The 26,788-nt window shown below is 49.0% G+C and overlaps 1 protein-coding gene and 1 pseudogene across 1 annotated transcript; both read right to left on the minus strand.

The window, feature by feature from the left end:
- Positions 1-9,455: 9,455 nt before the first annotated feature.
- LOC122686086 (olfactory receptor 2S2-like) lies at positions 9,456-10,271 on the minus strand. The gene has a single exon (XM_043891185.1). The coding sequence runs from the start codon at positions 10,269-10,271 to the stop codon at positions 9,456-9,458; it is 816 nt and encodes a 271-aa protein (XP_043747120.1).
- Positions 10,272-17,981: 7,710 nt separating this feature from the next.
- On the minus strand, positions 17,982-18,965 carry LOC122685913 (annotated as a pseudogene).
- Positions 18,966-26,788: the final 7,823 nt, after the last annotated feature.

Genomic DNA, 26,788 nt, shown 5'->3' on the forward strand with positions numbered 1-26,788 from the left:
ATGGGCTCACCCTCTTCTGAATAAACCACGTCCTTTCCCAGAGCTGCCTCTTTGCGCAAGAAGTTCCCTTCTGCAGGCCGGTCCTCCGTCTCTTACCCAGCAAAGGGGCTGCTTCCCCTCTTCAGAGCGCGGTGCATCTCTTCTCCTCTCCCCTTGAGCCCTGCCGAGTTACCTCTCCCTTCCTCCTCCCACAGCCCTCGGCCATCCTCTGTTCCTGGGCTGCACACCAGTCTCCTCTGCCACACGTGAGAACTGACTCCATCACCTCCTTCCAGCATCTCACACAGTGATGCTGCCACGGGCAGTCCCCCAACAGATTGTCAGCACACTATTCAAACCCAGCATTGCATGACAGTTTCACCACTAACCAGACGTGTGATGCTGACCAAGTCACCTGGGCTTTGAGACTCAGTTTCCTTTGGAGCAATGGGGATTCTGTGTAGTCCAGATGAGACACACAGAGAAAAGGTCTGGGGAGTCTCCTAGCAATGCTGCAAATCAGAGACTACACCTTCAACCATGGGCACATGATGGATTTGTCTCCCCACCTCCGAGACAAGACCTCCAACATCTCTCATGACACCCTTCTCCCTGGAGCCTATGCTGTTTGTTCCTCTCCAACCTAAATCGAGATCATTGTTAAGGGAGTTCATGAAACATACAAGGGTAGTTGCTTAATCTGGGTCAGTCATTAACCATAAATCTAATCCATGTAAACATTTTAAGGTAGGGATTCTCTTGCTGAAATTTGGCAAAAAGGTAAATAACTGCCTGTGTGATGGCTTCTTCATTCACTCATTCAGGAAATTATTATTGAGCCCCTACTATGTGCTGGGTGCTGGGAACATAGAAGAGGCAGATGTGCCTTCTGCCCTCACAGTCTTTACACTCATCCCCTTGCCTCTTGGTGACCTTGGTCATATCCCTCTCTCTGGGCTTTAGAAACATCTAGATTTTTGTTGAATCTGGCATATAAAGACAAAATTCAACTTGAGGTCAGGAAAGCAGAACTTAAAAGGAAGCATTTCTCCTAGTTCATGACTTCATGTGGCTGGATTAAGCCTGCAGTTTAATTTAAGATTTCATGATAAGAACTTGGTGTTTATTGGGTGTGTTGCTACAGAAAGAACTGGCAACCTCCAATTGTGACCCTGGATACAGGTGTGGGGAGAGTTTTCAGGCAGATAAAAGATGGGATACCACCTAACTCTGCTTTTCTCTGCCCCACCCTTGTCTCCATCAGAGAGACCAGGTGGGAATGGCATGGACATGGGAGGGCTTTGTCATCAGCCTCTGGCCTGTGCCTGCCCTCACCTCCTACACATCTCTTTGTGCGGGCCTGCTCCAGCCTCAGCAGACCAGTCCCCGCTGGTGGACAAACCCCACAGCTCCTGTTCCCTCCCTCTTCTGCTTTCCTCAGACTGGAGCACCCTTTCTCTCCCACCCATCCTCCAAGGCTCAGCTCATACACACCTCCTCCGTGGAGCTGCTTTCTGAGACGTCTCCACAGCACTGACCATCCTGACACCATGACGCTCACACAGCCATTAGCACAGTTGGTTTCTTGTGTTGTCGTTCCCTCTCACACGATAGACTGTGAGCCACGGAAACCAAAGGGCTGTGTCCCATTTACCCCCAACCTCTCCCGTGCCCCACCCAGGAGCTGCCGTGTGGGACCCAGTGCTTTCCTTCTGATACAGTCCTGAGCCCAGATTTCTGACCTTAAAATCACCCTCCTTTCCTTTTCCCCACAGGCACACGCAGGATGTGATTGCCGGGAGGACTAAAACAACAACCTCTCATGACTGCAGGTTCCCATGGCACCATTGCCAGGATACACCCCATTTCAGGGCCCAGGATGCCCCCCTGTGCTCACAGGGTCCCTGCATGGGGGGTGCAACCTTGGGGGTGCCATCTCCTGCATGTGAGAACTTCTCTCTGAAGAGCTAGATGAGGACAGCAGTGGGTTTCCTTGCAATTTAAGAGTCTTATCAGAACACATTCTTTCAGACATTAGGAAGAGCCCATGAGGCAATAGGCTTATGACCCCAAAGAAATGAGATTCTGTGTTTAGGAAATGCCATGCTTCCAGGTTACTGACAGCTCGGACGGCAACACGGGCTCAGTCTGGAACCAGAGGCAGCAGCTGCAGTTCATTCAGTCCATCAGGGAGGATGAACTGGGTTTTGGCTATATTCAAAACGGATACCCAACAAGGACAGATTGTGCAAGACATGGAACTCTCCTCAATGGTACGCGACAGCCTGGATGACAGGAAGGGGCTGGGGATGAATGGCTACATGTGTGTGTATGGCTGAGTCACTTCCCTGTTCACCCGAGACTACCACGATATTGATTATCGGCCATACCCCAATACAGAAGTTTAAGGTTTGAAAATAAAAAAAGATTTTACAGTGGAGCAAAAAAAGATGAGCACAGTTTTCCTACAGTAACACACAAACTCATGATTTTAGTGTCTTACCAGGACAGAGGTTTAGCTCTCACCCTTCATATGCATGGCAGGTTTTCATGGGCTCTGTTCCAGGTTGTCACCCTCAGAGATGCTGGCTCCACCCTCTGGGGCATCGCCAGTTCTCACAGCTGGGGAAGAACACAGCAGAACACCTCACACCAGCAGGTCACTGCGCCGACCCAGAAGCGAGATGCGCCCCCTCTGTCCACAGCCCACTGCCCTGTGTAATCCTACCGCACGCCCAGAGGCATACCAGACCCACTGCAGGGCGGTGGGTACGATGGAGTTTGCAGTAGACTCGGGAGACTACTCTCACATCTGTCTGCCAGGTCTCACGCTCCATCATAGCCTGGATAATCAGGTTTACAGAGTGATAGGAGCCTGCGTGTCTCTGAGAATCACTAATTCTCTCCCCAGTGTTACTCCTCCTGAGAGGCAGGGTGATGCCATGGAAGGGCTCCCGACCTGGGAATGAGGATCCAGGTTTGATTCTTGCTCTTGTTCCCTTTCTCCTGAATGACCTTGGTTGAGTTTCTCCTTGTGTGAAATGGAGCCATTCATTATGTGATCTCTGGTACTCTGGACCATCTCCAAAACTTTCCCTCTCTTTCTAGGAACTTTGGACCCAGGTAAATATCATGTCAGTTTCATTGGTTGGTAAATCTAGTTTGAACAATTTAATACTCATTTAAGCTTCAGAAATGATTTTAAAGGAAGGTGAGGGGCACAAGAAGAAGCAGCTCCTGTTACGATGTCCCAGAATTGCCCGCATCTGCATTCCCCCATCACTTCTCCTCACTGTGATGGCAGAGCCGGTGAGGGTGGGCTTTGGAGTCAGACCACCAAGTCCAGGTCTGAGACCTGCCACTTGCTCATGGCTTTCTCAGCCTCAGCCTCCTTACCTGTAGCAATAAGAGTAGCATTTCCTCATGGGATGATTTTGAGGATCCAGTGAGAGGTCTTGGCACAGAGCTTGGCCCAGGGTGAATATTCAGTAAGTGGTAACCGATATTATTAATATAATTATGTTCCCTTCTCCAAGCAGATACTCTGGTTTCTGTATGTTTAAAAAAGATTTCATGAGACGAGTCAACATGCCAGATGGATTCTCCTTGCCTCCTACCTGTTGGCCCAGTGACCTGGGTGTCAGCAGGTGGCTGAGCAGATGACAGGTGTGGTGACCCAAGGCTGGGACGAGCAGAGTGAGAAGTGCTGAGTGCATTCCCAGCAGACGCGCTGTGCTGGGGTGGGCCAGGATCGAGGCCCCGAGCCCCTGAGGCCCAGCCTCCTGGTCCCCTGCCACGGAGACATCTCTCCTGCTCCCTGCCCTCAGGGACCTTGCAATCCCTGCCCAATTTAAAGTTCAGACTCTGCAAAGACACAAGTTTGCAGACTTGGCATGATGGGTCTTCAGAGAGACTAGGTTTCTTTTGCTGCCCCAGAAGGGCTTGGCTGGGTGAGGTGGGCACAGGAGAGACCCTGGACAGGAATCTGAAGACCGGGTCTCCCTGCAGCCCTGCCCCTTGGACCTGAGGCTCAGGGGCTGTGACTCCTGTGTCCTTCAGGTGGGCGTCCTGGGCTATGGAATGGGGTGTCCTCACACGAGTGCTGTGGGAACCTGCACTCATGAAAGGTTGTTGTTATAGTTTATTTGTAAGTTGTGTCCGACTCTTAAGGGACCCATGGACTGTAGCCCACAGGCTACTCCGTCCACGGGATTTCCTACACAGAAATACTGGACTGAGTTGCCATTCCCTTCTCAGGGGCTCTTCCCGACCCAGGGATGGAATCTGTGTCTCCTGCATTGGCAGGCGGGTTCTGTACCACTGAGCCAGCAGCGAAGGTTAAGAAAAGGGATTGCTGTCAGGGTGAGGCCTGGACCCTTGTGGCGGCGTGAAGTCGGGGGTTTATGGTCGTGTGAGTGTCTGCAGGTCCCTTTCTGTTTGCCTTCCCGTGCCATTCTCTCTCCTTCACAGGAAACATGACAACCTGAGGCAGCTCGGGGACTAAGGATCAGCCTCAAATAACACCGCAGCTGTTGCAGATTCTCCCATTATACTATGATTTGTCTCTTGGAACATTTATTTTCTCAGGAGCACAGGTCAGAATCAAATATTGGAGGATTGTCAGCACTCATTCTCCAGGTGCTCAGGACTGGGGCCGTCTTGCCATCCTGTGGATGCCCCAAACAGGCTCCTAGCCAGCCCTCCCACCTCCCCCAACCTGCTTGTCTCATCTTGCCCATCTCTCAGAGCGTCTCTCAGGGTGATGCGATACCCACCCAAAGAACCCAGAAGTTCAAGCGCAAACCACAGTCTCCTCCTTCCTCCGCCATCTCTGCCGTCAGCCCAATGTCCCCAGGAGCTCTCAGCTCCACCCTCTCTGTCTGACCGCCGATCTGGGTCAGGCTCCATCCGGGCCGCCTCACTTCCTGGGCTCGGGCAGGAGCCCTTCTCCTCTGTGCTATATCTGGAACCACATGATCTTCCATTTCTCAAAAATAATAGTACTGTTAAGTTCAAAGTCATGTTCATTTTAGAAGTATTGAACAATTTTGGAAAGAATAATTGAGAAAACAGTACTTATCTGGAACCCCATCTCCCAGAGGAAATAATTGTTAGCTAATATTTTGCCCTATTTTTCTAAGATTTTCTTTTTGTTCCCCCCCATTTATTTTTATTCATTGGAGGCTAATTACTTTACAATATTGTAGTGGGTTTTGCCATACATAGACATGAATCAGCCTTGGATTTACATGTGTTCCCCATCTCGATCCCCTCTCCTGCCTCCCTCTCCATTCCATCCCTCTGGGTCTTCCCAGTGCACCAGCCCTGAGCACCCATCACATGCATCCAACCTGGGCTGGTGATCTGTTTCACCCTTGATAGTATACTTGTTTCAATGCTGTTCTCTCTGAACATCCCACCCTCACCTTCTCCCAGAGAGTCCAAAAGTCTGTTCTGTTTATCTGTGTCTCTTTTTCTGTTTTGAATATAGGGTTATCATTACTATCTTTTTATATTTTTTATTTTTTGTTACCATTTTAAAAAATTCCATATATATGCGTTAGTATACTGTGTTGGTCTTTATCTTTCTGGCTTACTTCACTCTGTATAATGCTCTCCAGTTTCATCCGGCTCATTAGAACTCATTCAAATGAATTCTTTTTAATGGCTGAGTAATATTCCATGGTGTATATGTACCACAGCTTTCTTATCCATTTGTCTGCTGATGGGCATCTAGGTTGCTTCCATGTCCTGGCAATTATAAACAGTGCTGTGATGAACATCGGGGTACACGTGTCTCTTTCAGATCTGGTTTTCTTGGTGTGTGTGCCTAGGAGTGGGATTGCTGGGTCATATGGCAGTTCTATTTCCAGTTTTTTAAGGAATCTCCACACTGTTTTCCATAGCGGCTGTACTAGTTTGCATTCCCACCAACAGTGTAAGAGGGTTCCCTTTTCTCCATACCCTCTCCAGCATTTATTGCTTGTAGGCTTTTGGATAGCAGCCATCCTGACTGGCGTGTAATGGTACCTCATTGAGGTTGTGATTTGCATTTCTCTGATAATGAGTGATGTTGAGCATCTTTTCATGTGTTTGTTAGCCATCTGTGTGTCTTCTTTGGAGAAATGTCTGTTTAGATCTTTGGCCCATTTCTTGATTGGGTCATTTATTTTTCTGGAATTGAGCTGCAGGAGTTGCTTGTATATTTTTGAGGTTAATCCTTTGTCTCAGGATTTTCTATATACATACTTATTCAAATATGCTAAGAATAATTCCTTTAAAATTAGGATTATACTGAGTACAAGTTACATGTACTACTTTTTTCTATTAATTACAGTGGGAGCATTTCAAATTATCAAATATTCTTCAAAAAGTGAGATTTCTAATGGCTGTGTCACAGTCTATCATTGTCTCCACCAAGACTTATTTAAACATTCTGCTATGGTTGCACTTTAAGAATTACCAATTTTTGTTACCACAGATAACTCTGTGAGTAACATCCATATATATACTTTACATACATCTTTGCACCTCTAGTAATTTTGTCCTTAGAAGTAAAGGTGTCGGGTCAAAAGGTATGACCTTTAAAATCTCTTGCTTCATGCCCATAATCTAAATAGCTGGGATTCAGGACCCAGTTAGCTGAGCACAGAAGGCCCTGAAGAGGGAGACAGAGCTGAGACAGAGCCTGCTCGGGAAGGAGGGGTCAGAAGGGGCTTTCTGGAAGGGGGCTGGGTGGAGGCATTGAGAGAGGATTGAATGAGTTATCAGAACCCTACGATGCTGAGGGACTGGTCTCTATGGTCCCCAGTGTCCACATTGCATTCCTCACCTGTATTTCCATCACCCCATCTGATTCCTAGCCGGGAAAGCTCTCAAAACTCTAGTATAGTGCCTGGCCTGGTGTGAGATAAGTGTCCAGTGTATGTTAGCTGAAGGTCCAGAGGTGTTTGGATTTGAGAGGCAAGAGCAAGGGGGAGACAGAGGGGTGGGAAAGACTGATATTCACGGGGAACTGGGTCTGGAAGGTGTCTGTGGGTGGAATGGGGTGGAGATAAGCAGCCAGTGATGAGGCTGGGCAGGTGGATGGGATCTGGCTTTTATCCTAGGAGAGATGATCAATGGTGACCTTTAGGGATTTAAGCAGATAAGTAGTAATATTGGATTGGTGTGGCTTTTTGTTTTCTTTTCTCAGACAGGTTTATTTACTTTTTCTCTTTTTTTAGTTAGTGCAGAGGATGGATTTTAGAGTCTGGCATAGCTGTTGCACTATCGGAGAGAGAGAGGAGGTTGTGGCGGCATCAGAGGAAGGAGACGACTGACCAGGAGCTGCTTGAGGTGGATGCTCTGGGCCGTGGTGAGCGATTGGCTGTGTGGGGCGGTGAGGGTGAGAGGACGACCCTGATGACTGCCCGGTTTCTGGCTGGGGACTTAGGGAGAGTGTGCGCTGTTCCCTGAGAGGGTGACAGCCCTTTGGGGGCAGAGGGGTGAGTTCAGCTGTGGGCAGATTATGTGAGGGGCCTTTGGGATTCCTGGAGGGGAAGGGCCAGCAGGAAGACCTCGCCGGGCAGAGCAGCTGAACCAGGTCTGGAACCCTGGTCTCCTGGCTACACAAATGAGGGTCCTTTGTGTCTCCTCACTTGTTTCGGTGAGTTCCTGGAAGGCAGGGCCGTGGCCACGAGATCCTGCTGCTCCCCACTCGTGTCTGTCCACATGTTCAGACTAAGCCCCTGACTGCCTGGAGCAGCAGAGGATCCAGTCCCCAGGTGTGACAGGGGACGGCTCTTGAGTGACAGTCAGTCCAGTAACCCTCTCTCGGGAAAGCTCTATGCAAGCCGAGGAGACAGGCCCCTACAGAGCCCTGCCCTCGAAGCACCCACATTGTTGTGAAATATCATGGATGCAAAGGAGACAGGGAGAGATACGGAGGGGAAGCTTCCAACAAAGTGCAGCGGGACACAAAGGAGAGATCCGCTTTAAAGGGCCAGGAAAGGCTGTGTGGGAGAGACGGGGTCTAAGCTGCCTTGACAACAAAGTCCCAGGTCTCACCAGAGAACAGCATGAGCAACCAACCAAGATGCCACACAGTCAGACACGAGCGAGGGGTCGACTGCGTGCAGAGGTGAGAGGGATGTCGGGCTGAGAAAGCAGAGAGCCCAGTTTTCTAGTTCTGAGGACTCAGCTGAAGAATTTGGGCTTTCTGCTCTGATAATGGGGAGCAAACCTAGGTTCTGGAGCGGTGAATCGGCCAGTGTCTGGCCAAAGGAGCAGGCCCAGTGTGAGTGACGTAAGGCTTCGCTGTGGAGAGCAGGGCTGCCGCCCGTGGAGCTGCAGGAGAAGCCTGAGCCAGGCTCGGCCTCTGCACCTGGGGTCGGGGCTGAAGCTGCTCGCGGTGGCGTGAAGGGGGAGGTGAGGACAGGCCAGCACCAGGGGACACACGGAACCCGTGCCTGGCCTCACCGCCGTGGACTCCCCGACACTGGTGACGTGCGGGAGGAGCTGGCACTCGCTGCGTGGGAGGGCCCCTCGCTCGGGGCTCGGAGCAGCTGCAGGCGGCCTGGCAGGAGCCCGGGGGCTGCATTGACAAGGGGGAGGCCCTGCAGCCTCAGCGCTGCCTGGCCTCGGACTTCCCGTCTCCTCCAGACTCTCTCGTGCTCAACCCGAACCCCAAACCTGACAGCAAGTAAGCACTAGGAGGGCCGGTTCTAACCTAGCGGGATACTCCAGTCCAGAGACTCACAAGCCTGCTAACCAGTGCTCCCCGGGGTGATTAACCTGGACACAGCCAGTGAGGGACGGCTGGCCAGAAAGTTAAAGCTCTAGAAATCTCTAGTAGCTCCTGGGTTGACTGTAGGGTAGTGGCATTGTCACCAGGCTCTTGAGGAAATCCTCAGTCTTACCCCTCCCTTCAGATGTGGGGTCTGTGGGCATGCCCAAACCTTGGTGTCAGCTCTGGGCTGTGCCCTGAATGATTGGCCAAGGAGGTAGAAGTGGAAGCAAGAGGTCATTTCTGAGTGGAAGCTGCAAGAATCCAAACAGGCTTTGTCATCTTCTCTTCTTCTTTTGCCATTTTACCAGCAGTGTGCCATACGGCAGATGCTTTATCAACTTGAGGCCTACAGGATGAAAAGATGAAGTAGATCCCTCATCCAATCTCTGATGGACCTGCAGTATAAGCAAGAAAAACAACCTGTGTGTTTTTAAGCCTCTCCAATTTTGAAGTCACGCACTGTACAACTAGTTTCTCAGGTGGTGCTAGTGGTAAAGAACACCCCTGCCAATACAGGACATATAAGAGGTCCTGGATCGATACCTGGGTCAGGAAGATCCTCTGGAGGAGGACACATCAACCTATTTGAGTATTCTTGCCTGGAGAGTGCCATGGACAAAGAAGCCTGTCGCGCTAGAGTCCATAGATTTCCAAAGACTTGGACAGGACTAAAGCGACTCAGCATGCACGCACCTGCCTGACGGACTTAGAGAACAACAGGAAAGCGAGACATCTTCCTGGAGAGGAGATCTCCCCTCAGCAGAGCTATGGTGGCAGCTTTCACCTCCGCGTTCCTCAGGCTGTAGATGATGGGGTTCAGCGAGGGGGTCACGATCCCATAGAAAAATGCAATAAGCTTATCCAAGTTGAGGTCCTTGGCCTTGGGCTTGAAGTACATGAAGGAGAGGGTCCCATAGAAAATCACCACCACTGAGAGGTGGGCAGAGCAGGTAGAGAAGGCTTTGTGCCGGCCAGCAGCAGAGGGCACCCTCAGGATGGCAGTGAGGATGAACACGTAGGACAGGAAGATGAGCGGCAGCGGAGACAGCGTCAGGACAGCTGAAGCCGCCATTAATAGCAGTGCATTGAGAGAGATGTCCCCACAGGCTAGTTTCAGCACTGCCAAGATCTCACAGAAGAAGTGGTTGATGATATTGTGGCCACAGAAGGGGAGGCTCCAGGTGAGACTGGAATGGAGAAGGGAGTTGGCAAAGCCTGCCCCCCAGCTCAGCGCCGCCATCCACAAGCTCGTGTGCCGACTCATGAGCTCCGAGTAGCGAAGCGGCTGGCAGATGGCCACGTACCGGTCACACGCCATCATGGCCAGGAGCACGTACTCCGTGGAGCCCAGCGCCAGGGTCAGGTACATCTGCAGGGCACAGCCAGGGAAGGAGATGGTGCTCTGGGTTTCCAGGAAGTGGACCAGCATGAGAGGCACGAAGGAGGATGTGCCACAGATGTCCATGAGGGCGAGGTTGCTGAGGAAGAAGTACATGGGGGTGTGCAGGCGGGGGTCCAGCATGTTCTGTTATGTCAACTATCATGACGTGGGCATCTGCAAAGCTGTGGCTATGCTGTGGAAACTCTGACCTTTTAGACTTAATACCTTGAGAACTGATTGTACACCTCCTTGCCTCTGCTCTGTCATGCCATTACAGCTCACAATAAGAAGGAAAAACATTGGTGAGACAAACCTCTTCTCCCAATCACCTGATTGTTTTTAGCATTTAATCTTTGAACAAAGATTGAGGGAAGTTGGATCTTAAGAAATTATAAGACTGAATTCTGTATTCTGGGGAGCTAATGGAGTGTCTCAGCTTTTCACAAGTCTCATAGTATAACTGAACATTATATATGAGCTTTTTGTCTTTTAATTTATCAAACTCTTAAAGGGAATTCAGCTTTATAACCCTCAATATCTGATCAAACATCTATATTTGTCCTAGGATGATGGAGAAAGGGAAAGACTTAATTCATAAGTAAAGACTGCAGAAAATTAGGCAGTGTTTAGTTTTTGTAAACCTCCCCCTCTGTTCAGTTGATACCAGTTACTGAGGGTTACATGTCTTAGGGAAATTTGAAAATTAGAAATGCTGATATTTCACATTACTGATTTCTAAATCCTAGGAAGAAGAGCCTGGAGAGCTTCTGAATGTATAGAAGTTCCATTTAGGGAAGAGGTCCCTTTATAGATGCTTCAAATTGTTACAGATTCTAAACCAAGACTTAATGCTCAAATGTGTTTATTTCACTTGTCCTAAAAAATCTGTCCACAAATATAAAATTATAAGTGATAAGCTGTTGTTTTCCCACTGGGAATTTCTGATGTGAAAATGTATTCCATGAAGATAATTTTTAAAAAAATATAAAATGCTGCATAATAAAACAAACAAAAAAAGGGAGCCTAGGTCATGACTTCATGTGGCTAGATTAATCCTGCCTCTTGAAATGGCAGCCCACTCCAGCTACTCTTGCCTGGAAAATCCCATTGATGGAGAAGCCCAGTAGGCTTCTGTCCATGGGGTTACAAAGAGTCAGACCCGACTGAGCGACTTCATGTTTCAACTTAATATTCAAATCTCAGAAGTTGGTCTTTCTTGATGTGTTGCTGCATAAAGAACTGGTAACCTCCAGTAGTGACCCCGGATACAGGTGTGGGGGAGTTTCCAGGCAGATAAAAGACGGGATACAGCCTGACTCTGCTTTTCTCTTCCCCACCCTTGTCTCCATCAGAGAGACCAGTTGGCAATGCCATGGACATGGGAGGGCTTTGTCATCAGCCTCTGGCCTGTGCCTGCCCTCACCTCTTACACATCCTTTTGTGCGGGCTGCTCCAGCACACCAGTCCCTGCTGGTGGACAAACCCCACAGCTCTTGTTACCTCCCTCTTCTCCTGCTTTCCTCAGACTGGAGCACCCTTTCTCTCCGACCCATCCTCCAAGGCTCTGCTCACACCCACCTCTGCTGCGGGGTCACCTTCTCAGACGTCCCCACAGCACTGACCGTCCTGATACACGATGCTCACAACTGTGAGCTTGATCAATCTGCTGTGTTTGTGTGACGTGTCACTGTGAGCTGCAGAAATCACAGGCTGTGTGTGATTTACCCCCAGCCCCTCCAGCACCCCACACAGGAGCTGCCATTTGAGATCCAGTGCTTTCCTTCTGCTAAAATCCTGATCCCAGATTTCCTACCTTGAAATCACCCTCCTTCCTCTTTCCCCCGTGTGCACACACAGGATGAGATACAGGGACGAGAGATTTGGGGGTTCCATTTTCTCCATGCAAGAACAACTGCTCTCTCTCAAGAGCTGAATGAGGAGACAGGTGGGTTTCCTTGCAATGAAGCAAATCTGATCAGAACACATTCATGGGAATCAGAAAGAGTCTATGAAGCTGTAGGCTTGTGACCTCAGAGAAATAAGGCTGTGTCTACAAAATACAATGATGCCAGGTTACTGACAGCTGGGACTGCAACACGGCCTCAGGCTGGCCCCACAGACAGCAGCTGTGGTTCTCTTGGTCCATCGATTAAGATGAGCTGAGTTTTGTCTATTTTCAAAATGGATAACCAACAAGAAATATTGCACAACACATGGAGCTCTACCCAATCTTATGTGCCAGCCTGGATGGTGGGGAGGGGTAGGAGGAGAACGGGCTCATGCATCTGTATGACGGAGTCCCTTCCCTGATCACCTGAAACTACCTCAATATTGTTTATCAGTTATACCCCAAGACAAAATAAAGAGCTTAAAGTTTGAAAATAAAAAAGATCTTACAGTGAAAAAAAAAGAGATGAGCAGAGTCTTGCTGCAGTAACACACAACCTCATGATTTTAGCAGCTTACCAGGACAGAGGTTTAGTTCTCCCCCTTCTTGTGGATTGCAGGGGGCTCTGTTCCAGGTTGTCATCCTCAGAGACCCTGGCTCCACCCTCTAGTACATCAACAGTTCTTACAGCTGGGGAAGAACCCAGCAGAACATCTTACACTGACAGGTCACTGTTCTGACCCAGAAGTGAGGTGTGCCCCATCTGTCCACAGCCCGCTGCCCTGTGTAATCCTCCCGTATGCCCAGAGGAGGAGGACCAGACACGCTGAGGAGCATTTTGGTGCAATGGTGTTTTGCAGTAGACTCAGGAAAACACTCTAGCATCTGTCTGACAGGTCTCTCATTCCATCATGTCCTGGAAAGTCAGGTTTACAGAGTGATAGGAGATTTTGTGTCTCTAAGAATCACTGTCTAATTCTCTCCCCAGTTTTACTCCTCCTGAGAGGCAGGGTGATGCTATGGAAGGAGCCCCGACCTGGGAATGAGGATCCAGGTTTGATTCTTGCTCTTGTTCCCTTTCTCCTGAATGACCTTAGTTGAGTTTCTCCTTGTGTGAAATGGAGCCATTCATTATGTGATCTCTGGTACTCTGGACCATCTCCAAAACATTCCCTCTCTTTCTAGGAACATCCGACCCAGGTAAATATCAAGTCAGTTTTATTTTCTGGTAAATCTAGTTTGAACAATTTAATACTCATTTAAGCTTCAGACATGATTTTAAAGGAAGGTGAGGGGCACAAGAAGAAGCAGCTCCTGTTACGATGTCCCAGACGTGCCCACATCCGCAACCCACGTCACTCGAACTCATTGTGATGGCAGAGCCTGTGAGGGTGGGCTTTGGAGTCAGACCACCAAGCCCAGGTCTGAGACCTGCCACTTGCTCATGGCTTTCTCAGCCTCAGCCTCTTTACCTGTAGAGATAAGAGTAGCATCTCCTCATGGGATGATTTTGAGGATCCAGAGAAAAGTCTGAGCACAGATCTTGACACATGTTGAATATTCAGTAAGTGGTAACTGATATTATTAATATCATTATGTTCCCTTCTCCAAGCAGATATTCTGGTTTCTGTATGTTTAAAAAATCATGAGACGAGTCAACATGCCAGATGGATTCTCCTTGCCTCCTACCTGTTGGCCCAGTGACCTGGGTGTCAGCAGGTGGCTGAGCAGATGACAGGTGTGGTGACCCAAGGCTGGGGAGAGCAGAGTGAGGAGTGCTGAGTGCATTCCCAGCAGACACGCTGTGCTGGGGTGGGCCAGGATCGAGGCCCCGAGCCCCCGAGGCCCAGCCTCCTGGTCCCCTGCCACGGAGACATCTCTCCTGCTCCCTGCCTTCAGGGACCTCGCAGTCCCTGTCCAATTTAAAGTTCAGACTCTGCAAAGACACAAGTTTGCAGACTTGGCACGATACAGATTCAGAGACCCCAGGCTCCCTGTGCTGCCCCAGAAGGTCCTGGCTGGGTGAGGTGGGCACAGGAGAGACCCTGGACAGGAATCTGAAGACCGGGTCTCCCTGCAGCCCTGCCCCCTGGACCTGAGACTCGAGTGTTGTGACTCCGTGGCCTCGGCCTGGGTGTCCTGGGTGTCTCCTGGCAAGAGTGCTGTGGGCACCTGCCCTCGTGAAGGGTTATGGAAAGTGAATTGCTGTAGAGGATGACACGCTGGATACTTGCTGGGGACGTGAAGTCAGGGATGAGGGATGGGTGAGTTTCTGCAGGTCCCCTGGCCTTTCTCCTGTCCCCTGCCGTTCTCTCTCCTTCACTTGAAACAATGAGACCTTGACCCAGCCCAGGGCTTAAAGAGCAGTCGTAAGTAACACTGTAGCATTTGTAAACTCCACATTTGCTGTGATTTGTCCCTTGGAATGTTTTTTTTTTTTTGTCAAAACACAGGTCCAATAAAATATTGGTATTTTTCACCACTTATTTTCCAGCTGCTTAGGACCAGGCGCATCTTGGCACCCCATGGATGCCCACCAACATCCAGACAAGCTCCTTGACAGCACTCCCACACCCCCAGCCTCCTTCTCGGATCTTCCCAATCTCTCAGGGTGTCTCTCAGGGTAGGGCGCTGTTCACCCAACTCAGCCAGAAGCCTGTCACGGCCCCTCAGTACCTGCCTCCCTCAGCCACCTCTGCCATCAGGTGACTGTCCCCAAGATTCTCAGCTCCAGGGTCTCTGCCTGACCGCCCACCTGGGTCCCGCCCCATCCTGGCTTCCTCACTTCCTGCCCTCGGGCGGGGGCCCTTCTCCTCTTTCCTCTATCTGAAGCCACATGATCTTCCATTTCTCAAAAATAATATTTTTAAAAATTCAAAACCATGTTCATCTTAGAACTATTGACCATTATTGGGAAGAATAATCAAGAAAACAGTATTTATCAGTAATCCCATCTCCCAGAGGAATCAATTGTTAGCTAATATTTTTTATAGTTTTCCACAATTCTCTATATACATAATTATTCATATATCCATAAGAAAAATACCTTTAAAAACTAGGAATATATTGAATACAAACTTATTTGTCTGTCTTTTCCTATTAATTACAGTGTGACCATTTCAAATCATCAAATGTTCTTCAAAAGCTAAGATTTCTAATGGCTGTGTCAGAATCTGTCATTGGGCTCCACCAGGATTTATTTAAACATTCTGCTATGGTTGCACTTGAAGAGTCTTACAATATTTTTTTCCACAAGTAACCTTCGAATTAATACCCATATATAAATCTCTGCACCTCTAGTAATTTTCTCAGAGTAATTCCTAGAAGTATAGGGTTGGGTCAGAAGGTTTCATGTTTCTAAATCTCTTGATTCATACCCATAACTTAGAGAGCTGGGATTCAGGACAGAGTCAGCCCAGCACAGAAGGCCCTGAAGCGGGAGACAGAGCTGAGACAGACCCCGCCCAGGAAGGGGGAATCAGAAGGGGCTTTCTGGAAGTGGGGTGTGGGCACTGAGTGAGGACTGAATGAATTTCCATAATGCCATGATGCTGGGGAGGTGGTCTCTCTGGTCCCTGGTGTCCATATTGCATTCCTCACCTGAGATTGGCATCATCCGTCTGGTTCCCAGCCAGGAAAGCCCTGAGAAGTCTAGCATAGTGCCTAGCATGGTATGTGATAAGTGTCCAGTACATGTTAGCCAAAGGGCCAGAGGTGTTTGGACACGAGAGGCAACAGCAAGGGGGAGACAGAGGGGCAGGAAGACTGATGTTCATGGGGAAACTGGGATGAGTTCAGAGAGTCTGGAATGTGTGTGTGGGTGGAATGGGGTGGAGATAAGCAGCCAGTGATGAGGTTGGGCAGGTGGATGGGATCTGGCTTTTATCCTAGGAGAGATGAGCAATGGTGACCTTAAGGGATTTATGCAGGTGAGTAGTATGAACGGATTGGTGTGGTTTTCGTTTTTTTTTTTTTTTCAGACAGGTTTTGTTTTGTTTTGTTTTAGTTAGTGCAAGGATGGATTTTAGAGTCTGGCAGAGCTGTTGCACTATCTGAGAGAGAGAGGAGGTGTTGGCGGCATCAGAGGAAGGAGACGACTGACCAGGAGCTGCTGTGAGGTGGACGCTCTCGGCCGTGGTGAGCAATTGGCTGTGTGGGGCGGTGAGGGTGAGAGGACGCCCCTGATGACTGCCCGGTTTCTGGCTGGGGGACTTAGGGAGAGTGTGCGCTGTTCCCTGAGAGGGTGACAGCCCTTTGGGGGCAGAGGGGTGAGTTCAGCTGTGGGCAGATTATGTGAGGGGCCTTTGGGATTCCTGGAGGGGAAGGGCCAGCAGGAAGATCTCGCCGGGCAGAGCAGCTGAACCAGGTCTGGAACCCTGGTCTCCTGGCTCCACATATGGTGGTCCTTTGTGTCTCCTGATTTGTTTCAGTGACTTCTTAGAAGGCAGTGCTCTGGCCATAAGATCCAGCTGACCCACTCGTGTCTGTCCACATGTTCAGACTAAGCCCCTGACTGCCTGGAGCAGCACAGGATCCAGTCCCCAGGTGTGACATGTGAGGGCTTCTGAGTGACAGTTCAGTTCAGTTCAGTTGCTTAGTCGTGTCCAACTCTTTGTGACTCCATGGACTGCAGCACACCAGGCTTCCCTGTCCATCACCAACTCCCAGAGCTTACTCAAACTCATGTCCATTGAGTTGGTGATGCCATCCAACCATCTCATCCTCTGTCTTCCCCTTCTCCTCCTGCCTTCAACCTTTGCCAGCATCAATGTCTTTTCCAATGAATCAGTTGTTCACATCAGGTTGCGAAAATATTGGAGCTTTAGCTTCAGCATCAGTTTTTCCAATGAATATTCAGGATTGATTTCCTTTAGGATTGACTGGTTTGATCTCCTTGCTGTCCCAGGGACTCTCAAGAGTCTTCTCCAACACCACAGTTCAAAAGCATCAATTCTTTGGTGCTCAGCTTTCTTTATGGTACAACTCACACATCCATACATGATCACTGGAAAAAACACAACTTTGACTGGACAGAGCTTTGTTGGCAAAGTAATGTGTCTGCTTTTTAATACGCTGTCTAGGTTTGTCATAGCTTCTCTCCCAAGTAGACAAGTGTCTTTTAATTTCATGGCTGTGGTCACTATATACAGTGATTTTTGGAGTCCAAGAAAATAAAGTCTGTCACTGTTTCCATTGTTTGCTAATCGGATTGCCGTCAAGTGATCGGACTGGATGCCATGATCTTTCTTTCTTGAATGTTGACATTTAAACCAGCTTTTTTAGTCTCCTCTTTCACCTTCATCAAGAGGCTCTTTATTTCCTCCTCGCTGTCTGCCAATAGGGTGGTGTCATCTGGGTATTTGAGTGACAGTTCAACAACCATCTCTTGGGAAAGCTCTGTGGAGCTCTAGAAACAAGCCCCTAAAGAGTCCTGCCCTCGAGGCACCCCCAGTGTAGTGAAATATTGTGGCCACAAAGCAGAAGGGCTTCAGTTCAGTTCAGTCACTCAGTCATGTCCGGCTCTTTGTGACCCCATGGACTGCAGCATGCCAGGCTCCTCTGTCCAAGGAATTTTCCAGGCAGGAATACTGGAGTGGGTTGCCATTTCCTTCTCCAGGGGATCTGCCCAACCCAGGGATCGAACCCAGGTCTCCTGCATTGTAGGAAGGTGCTTTCACCATCTGAGACACCAGGGAAGTAAATTTTGAAGTCACGCCACAGGATAACTAGTTCCCCAGGTGGCGCTAGTGGTAAAGAAACCCCTGCCAATACAGGAGACATAAGAGTCCTGGTTCAATACTTGGGTCAGGATGATCCCATGGAAGAGGACATGGAAAGACACTTGAGTATTCTTGCCTTCAGAATGCCATGGACAAAGAAGCCTGGAGGGCTAGAGTCCATAGATTCCCAAAGACTTGGACAGGACTAAAGCGACTCAGCATGCACGCACCTGCCTGACGGACTTAGGGAAGAACAGGAAAGCGGGACATCTTCCTGGAGAGGAGATCTCCCCTCAGCAGAGCTATGGCGGCAGCTTTCACCTCTGCATTCCTCAGGCTGTAGATGATGGGGTTCAGCGAGGGGGTCACGACCCCATAGAACAATGCAATAAACTTATCCAGGTTGAGGTCCTTGGCTTTGGGCTTGAAGTACATGAAGGAGATAGTCCCATAGAAAATCACCACCACTGTGAGGTGGGCAGAGCAGGTAGAGAAGGCTTTGTGCCGGCCGGCAGCAGAGGGCACCCTCAGGATGGCAGTGAGGATGAACACGTAGGACAGGAAGATGAGCAGCAGAGGGGGCAGCGTCAGGACAGTTGAAGCCGCCATTATTAGCAGTGCATTGAGAGAGATGTCCCCACAGGCTAGTTTCAGCACTGCCAAGATCTCACAGAAGAAGTGGTTGATGACATTGTGGCCACAGAAGGGGAGGCTCCAGGTGAGAATGGATTGGAGAAGGGAGTTGGCAAAGCCTGCCCCCCAGGTCACCGCTGCCATCCACATGCAGGTCTGCCGGCTCATGAGCTCTGAGTAGCGAAGCGGCTGGCAGATGGCCACGTACCGGTCACACGCCATCATGGCCAGGAGCACGCACTCCGTGGAGCCCAGTGCCAGGGTCAGGTACATCTGCAGGGCACAGCCAGGGAAGGAGATGGTGCTCTGGGTTTCCAGGAAGTGGACCAGCATGAGAGGCACGATGGAGGACGTGGCAGAGATGTCTATGAGGGCGAGGTTGCTGAGGAAGAAGTACATGGGGATGTGCAGGCGGGGGTCCAGCATGTTCAGCCCGATGAGGAGGGCGTTCCCCAGCACGTTCATGGAGTAGATGCCCAGGCAGAGCACAAACAGGACCATCTCTAGGTTGTGGTGGTCGTGTAGCCCCAGCAGGACAAACTCTGTCACGACCGTCTGGTTTGCCCCATTCATCTCAGTCTCCATTCATCTCATTCTCCCTCTTTTCCCACCTGCACCAGGAAGGTTTCGGATAAAGCACCAGTGGGCCTGGGAGCCAAGCAGCGTGGATGTTTTACCTGGGGTGAGTCAGCCCTGCGTCTGGAGCTCAGTTTCACCATGGGTACAGTGAGAGAGGGGACTTCAGGTCTGCAAGCCAGCCCCCTCAGTTCTGTCGTTCTGGTGTAATTTACAGGAGATGGGGTCCATTCTATTCACCTAGGCCCTTCTGTCTTCTCCCCCGGCTGGCCTATGGGAGACAAGAGAATAAATTCATGTTTCTCGAGCTCCTTTTCAATCTACAGTGTTCTTGGCTATTAAGAGGAAGCACATTTTCTAGATTATGACTTCATGTGGCTGAATGATGCCCATAGGACTTCAGATTCATTCACTTACTGAGGATTTGTTGAGTTCCTACCCTGTGTAGGGTGTTTAGCTGCTGGGCTATAGCAGAAAGAAAACTACCTGGACAAAAAGATGCCACACTTGTAACCAGTGCTATTCCTCTTTCTCTAATTAAGTGGTTGAGCTTGGGAAGGCAGGTGTGTGATGTGATGGTCACCTCATTCCTTTGGGCATAAAGGTTGAACATTTCTTCTGCATAAGCTGCACAAGCCTTATTCCGGTGTCTCTACTTAAGATCAGAGACCATGCGTTGCTTTTGAAAAGAATATACAAGAACATACTTATCCCAACAGAGCCACTGTCACACCATTTACCTCTGGTCATAAAAGCCAATTGAGTCTCCTCTTGGCCTCCATAGAGCGTTTTAGGATAAATGATATTGCCAATAATATTATACAGGAGGGAAAGGCAGGTTCTAATCTGGCAGAGGTGTCCTGGGTCACTGACCCCCTCTATCAAGAGAGGGTGGGAAGCAGCCACAGTCTTTGCCCAGGAGTCTCCATGTCTCTTCTGAGCTGGTCTCAGCCCCTTGGGAAATGCCAGTGTCTGGAGGGAGACAAGGGTCAAGTGTTAGATGGAGAGCTGTCTTGTGGCCCAAGCGACCCCCTGCTCTTAGGGATAAATAGGAGCTGACAATGAAATTTAACTTGTCAGAAGATCAAATTACCTCTCCCTCCATCTCTTCACACCTAGACTGACATGGAGCCAATGTCCTATGACAACACTAGAGTCCTCTATGTCCTTCAGCAATGGTTCCCTCCCTCTCATTCTTCCTGTAGATTTGCATCTATCATTCATATCAACTGGTAAGCTTACTCTTCCTGAATAAACCATTACTTTCCCCAGAGTTATAACTTTGCCCAAGAAGTTCCCTTCTGAAGGCTTGTCCTCCCTCTTCCCCAGTAGGGGGAAGTCCCCTTGTCCTCTCCCTCTTCTCCTCTGCAGAGCCCAGCTCATCTGTCCTCCTCGCCCACCTGCCCCCTGCGCAGTGACCTGCTCCCTCCTTCCTCCCGCAGCCCTTGGCCATCCTTCCTCTTCTTGTGCCGCACGCCGGTCTCCTCTGTTACACCTGAGAGCAAACTGTCTACTTCCTCCAGGAACCTCATCCTGCGAATGCTTCCAAGGCCAGTCAGTCAACAGACAGTCAATTCAAAACCCAGCTCTGCAGAACAGCTTCATAACTAAATGGACCTGTGTAATATTGACCAAGTCTCTTGGCCTGTGAGACTCAATTTCCTTTTGAAACATGGGGATTCTGTGTAGTCCAGATGAGACTCACATAAAAAAGTACCAGTAAATGACCTAGCGGCAAGGCTTCAGGTCAGAGACTGCACCTTCAGCCAAGGCACCTGTTGGATCCGTCTCCCTTCCTCCCAGACAGGACCTCCAGCATCTGTCAGGACTCCCTCTCTCCCCAGAGCCTCTGCTGGTTTTCCTCCTCCAGCCTAAATCAGGATGATATTGTTAAGGAAGTTTCTGGATCATACCGGGTAGGTGATTAATCTGGGTCCGTCATTGACCGTAAATGTTACCCACGTAAACACTTTAAGGTAGGGATTCTGTTGCTGAAGTTGGGCAAAAAGGTAAATAAGTGCCTGAGTGTGATGTCTTATTAATTCACACACCCAAGATGTTATTACTGAGCACCTACTATGTACTGATGCTGGCAACACAGCAGAGGCTCATGTGCCTTCTTCCCTCGCGGTGTTTACAGTCATCCCCTTGTCTCTTGGTGACCTTGGCCTATTCCTTCCTCTCACTTGGCTTTAGAAACATCTAGATTCTCTTTGAGTCTGGAATGTAAAGACAGAGGAATACTTGAGGTCTAAAAAGCAGAAGTTAAAAGGGCAGGTCTCTCCTAGGTTATGACTTCATGAGGCTGGATTAAGTCCACCGCTTCTTTTCAGACTCAAATATAAGGCCTTTGTCTATGCCCAAGAGTCCTGATAACCTGCAATTCTGGCACTAGACACAGGAGTGGGGGTGTTTTCAGGCAAGTAAAAGGTAGGAAACCACCTAACTCTGCATTTCTTTCCCACCCTTGTCTCCATCCGAGAGACCAGGTGGGAATGGCATGGACATTGGAGGGCTTTGTCATCAGGCTCTGGCCTCCCCCCAGCCCCGCCTCACCTTCTGTACCTTTGGGCATGCCTCTCCACCTCAGCAGACCAGTCCCCGCTGGTGGACGAACCCCACAGCTCCTGTCCCCTCCCTCTTCTCCTGCTTTCCTCAGGCTGGAGCCCCTTTCTCTCTGTACTCATCCTCCCAGGCTCCGCTCACACCCCGCTCCTCCCTGGGGCTGCCTTCTGAGACGTCTCCACAGCACTGACATCCTGACACCGTGGCGCTCACACAGTCGTCAGCACGCCTGGTTGTGTGTTCGTTCCCTCTCACCCAGGAGACTGTGAGCCACGGAAATCACAGGGCTGAGTCCAGTTTACCCCCAGCCTCTCCAGCGCCCCACCCAGGAACTGCAGTTTAAGATCCAGCGCTTTCCTTCTGCTACAGTCTTGATCCCAGATGTCTGACCTTGAGATCACCCTCCTTCTCCTTCCCCAATGTGCACACACAGGATGTGATTACAAGGACCAGAGCTCTGGGGTGCCCGTTCCTCCATGCAGGGACAACTGCTCTCTCTGAAGAGCTAAATGAGGAGACAGGGGGGTTTCCTTGCAATTTAAGAGTCAGATCAGAACACATTCATGGGAATCAGGAAAGCCCATGAAGCTGTAGGCTTGTGACCCCAAAGAAATAAGACTCTGTCTAGAAAACACCATGTTGCCAGGTTACTACCAGCTTGGACTGCAACAGGGGCTCAGGCTGGTCCCACAGACAGCAGCTGTAGTTCTCTTGGTCCACCAAGACGGGCTGAGTTTTGGCTACACTCAAAATGGATAACCACCAAGGACATATCGCACAACACATGGAGCTCTACTCCATGTTACGTGCCAGCCTGGATGGTGGGGAGGGGCAGGGGGAGAATGGATCCTTGTATCTGAATGACTGAGTCCCTACCCTGCTCACATGTAACTACCTCAATATTGTTCATCAGCGATACCCCAAGACAAAATAAAAAGCTTAAAGTTTCAAATGAAAAAGATCTTACAGTGGAAAAAGAAAGATGAGCAGAGCCTTGCTGCAGTAACACACGGGTTCATGATTTTAGCGACTTACCAGGACAGAGGTTTAGTTCTCACCCTTCATATCCATGGCAGGTTTTCAGGGGACTCTGTTCCAGGTTGTCACCCTTAGAGACCCTGGCTCCACCATCTGGGACGTCACCAGTTCTCACAGCTGGGGAAGAACCCAGCAGAGCATCTCACACCAGCAGGTCACTGCTCCGACTCAGAAGTGAGATGTGTCCCATCTGTCCACAGCCTGCTGCCCTGTGTCATCCTACAAATGCCCAGAGGAGGAGGACCAGACATGCTGCGGAGCATTTTGCTGCAATGGTGTTTTGCAGTAGACTCAGGAAAACACCCCAACATCTGTCTGACAGGTCTTTCATTCCATCATGTCCTCGAAAGTCAGGTTTACAGAGAATCACTGTCGAATTCTCTCCCCACTTTTAGCCCTCCTGAGAGGCAAGGTGATGTCCTGGAAGGAGCCCTAGACTGGGAGTGAGGGGTCCAGATTTGATTCTTGCCCTTGTTCCCATTCTGCTCCATGACCTTCATTGAGTTTCTCCTTGTGTGAAATGGAATTATTCAATATGTGATTTCTTATACTCTGTCCCATCCCTGAAATATTCCCTCATCTTTCTAGCAACTTCCAACACAGGTTAATATCATATCAGTTTCATTGGCTGGTAAATCTAGTTTGAACCATTTCATTCTTATTTTAAGCTTCAGACATGATTTTAAAAGGAAGCTGAGGAGCACAAGAAGACGTTCCTGTTAGAATGACCCAGAAGCTCCCGCATCTGTATTCCTGCATCAGTCCACACTGTGATGGCAGAGCTGGTGAGGGTGGGCTTTGGAGTCAGACCGCCAGAGACCTGCCACTTGCTGATGGCTTTCTCAGTCTCAGCCTCCTTACCTGTAGGGATAAGAATAATATTTCCTTGTGGGGCAATTTTGAGGATTCAGTGAAAGGTCTTAGCACTGAGGTTTGCACAGAATAAGTATTCAGTAAGTGGTAGTGGGTAATATAGTATCACTTTGTTTCCTTCTCCAAGCAGGTATTCTGGTGTCTGTATGATTAGAAAGATTTCAGGAGACTAGTCAACATGCCAGATGGATTCTCCTTGCCTCCTACCTGTTGGCCCAGTGAGCTGGGTGTCAGCAAGTGGCTGAGCAGATGACAGGTGTGGTGACCCAAGGCTGGGGAGAGCAGAGTGAGGCACTGCTGAGTGCATTCCCAGCAGACACGCTGTGCTGGGGTGGGCCAGGATCAAGGCCCCGAGCCCCTGAGGCCCAGCCTCCTGGTCCCCTGCCACGGAGACATCTCTCCTGCTCCCTGCCCTCAGGGACCTCACAGTCCCTGTCCAATTTAAAGTTCAGACTCTGCAATGACACAAGTCTGTAGTCTTGGCACCATGGGGCTTCAGAGACCCCCGGTTCCCTGTGCTGCCCCAGGAGGGCCCGGCTGGGTGAGGTGGGCACAGGAGAGACCCTGGATAGGAATCTGAAGACCAGGTCTCCCTGCAGCCCTGCCCCTTGGACCTGAGTCTTGGGGGCTATGAAATGGCGTGTCTCCTGGCAGGAGTGCTGTGGGAACCTGTCGTCATGAAAGGTTGTTGTTATAGTTTAGTCGCTAAGTTCTATCTGACTCTTTTTGTGAGTTGTGTGACCCTGTGGACTGTACCCACCAGGCTACTCTGTCCATGGGTTTTCCTACCAAGAAATACTGGAGTTGCCATTCCCTTCTGCAGGGGATCTTCCCAACCCAAGGATCGAATCTGTGTCTCCTGCATTGGCAGGCGGGTTCTTTACCACCGAGCCAGCAGGGGAGGTTAAGGAAAGGGATTGCTCTACAGGATGAGCCCTGGGCCCCCGTGACGGATGTGAAGTCAGGGGCTGAGCTGGCTGTGAGTGTCTGCAGGTCCCCTTTTCTGTTTCCCTTCCCATGCCATTCTCCGTCCTTCACAAGAAAGAATGACAACTTGACAGAGCTTAAGGACTAAAAACAGCCTTAAATAATGCAGCAGCAATTGCAAATTTTCTGAATAAACTGTGATATGTCTCTTGGAATATCCTTTTGTCAAGAACACAGGTCAAAATAAAACATTGGAAGATTGTGACTTGTTTTCTGACTGCTGAGGACCGTCTTGCCCACAAACAAGCTCCCCCCTCGCCCTCCCGCCACCTCCAGCCTACTCTTTTCTTCCCTATCTCTTAGGGCAGCTCTCAGGGTGATGCGATACCCACCCAAAGAACCCAGAAGTTTAAGTGCCAAACCACAGTCTTCTCCTTCCGCAGCCATCTCTGCCATCTGCCCAATGTCCCCAGGAGGTCTCAGCTCCACGTTCTCTGTCTGACCACCCATCTGGGTCAGCCTCCATCTGTGCTTCCTCACTTCCTGCTTGGGCAGGGGCCCTTCTCCCCTGTGCTCTATCTGGATCTCTCTGATCTTCTAGTTCTCAAGAATAATAGTATCTTTTAACTTTAAAATCATGTTCAATTCAGAAGTATTGAACAATGTTGGAAAGAATAATTAAGAAAACAGTATTTATCTGTAATCCCATCTCCCAGAGGAAATAATTGTTAGCTAATATTTTGCCCTATTTTTCTAGAATTTTCTTTGTATTTTTTCCATTTATTTGTATTCGTTGGAGGCTAATTACTTTACAGCATTGTAGTGGTTTTTGCCATACATAGATATGAAGCTGCCATTGATTTACATGTGTTCCCCATCCGGATCCCCCCTCCCGCCTCCCTCTCCATCACATCCCTCTGGGTCTTCCCAGTGCACCAGCACTGAGCACCCGTCTCATGCATCCAATGTGGGCTGGTGATCTGTTTCACCCTTGATAGTATACTTGTTTCAGTGCTGTTCTCTCTGAACATCACACCCTCGCCTTCTCCCATAGAGTCTAAAAGTCTGTTCTGTACATCTGTGTCTCTTTTTCTGTTTTGCATATGGGGTTATCGTTACCATTTTTCTAAATTCCATATATATGCGTTAGTATACTGTATTGGTCTTTATCTTTCTGGCTTACTTCACTCTGTATAATGGGCTCCAGTTTCATCCATCTCATTAGAACTGATTCAAATGAATTCTTTTTAATGGCTGAGTAATATTCCATGGTGTATATGTACCACAGCTTCCTTATCCATTCGTCTGCTGATGGGCATCTAGGTTGCTTCCATGTCCTGGCTATTATAAATAGTGCTGCGATGAACATTGGGGTACACGTGTCTCTTTCAGATCTGGTTTCCTTGGTGTGTGTGCCTAGGAGTGGGATTGCTGGGTCATATGGCAGTTCTATTTCCAGTTTTTTAAGGAATCTCCACACTGTTCTCCATAGTGGCTGTACTAGTTTGCATTCCCACCAACAGTGTAAGAGGGTTCCCTTTCCTCCACACCCTTTCCAGCATTTATTGCTTGTAGACTTTTGGATAGCAGCCATTCTGACTGGCGTGTAATGGTACCTCATTGAGGTTGTGATTTGCATTTCTCTGTTAATGAGTGATGTTGAGCATCTTTTCATGTGTTTGTTAGCCATCTGTATGTCTTCTTTGGAGAAATATCTGTTTAGATCTTTGGTCCATTTTTCAATTGGGTCATTTATTTTTCTGGAATTGAGCTGCAGGAGTTGCTTGTATATTTATAAGATTAATCCTTTGTCTTAGGATTTTCTATATACATACTTATTCAAATATCCTAAGAAAAATACCTTTAAAATTAGGATTATACTGAGTATAAGTTACATGTACTACTTTTTTCTATTAATTACAGTGGGTTCATTTCAAATTATCAAATATTCTTCAAATAGTAAGATTTCTTTCTTTTTTTTTTTTAAATTTATTTATTTTTTTCAGTGGGTTTTGTCATACATTGACATGAATCAGCAATAGATTTACATGTATTCCCCATCCCGATCCCCCCTCCCACCTCCCTCTCCACCCGATTCCTCTGGGTCTTCCCAGTGCACCAGGCTCGAGCACTTGTCTCATGCATCCCACCTGGGCTGGTGACCTGTTTCACCATAGATAATGTACATGCTGTTCTTTCACAACATCCCACCCTCAGCTTCTCCCACAGAGTCCAAAAGTCTGTTCTGTACGTCTGTGTCTATTTTTCTGTTTTGCATATAGGGTTATCATTACCATCTTTCTAAATTCCATATATATGTGTTAGTATGCTGTAATGTTCTTTATCTTTCTGGCTTACTTCACTCTGTATAATGGGCTCCAGTTTCATCCATCTCATTAGGACTGATTCAAATGAATTCTTTTTAATGGCTGAGTAAT

This window comes from Cervus elaphus, chromosome 29 (assembly GCF_910594005.1).
Source record: "Cervus elaphus chromosome 29, mCerEla1.1, whole genome shotgun sequence".
Lineage (NCBI taxonomy): Eukaryota > Metazoa > Chordata > Mammalia > Artiodactyla > Cervidae > Cervus > Cervus elaphus.

Excerpts from the sequence above, each read along its gene's own strand:
- LOC122686086 (XM_043891185.1), bottom strand. The coding sequence starts at position 10,271 with ATGCTGGACCCCCGCCTGCACACCCCCATGTACTTCTTCCTCAGCAAC.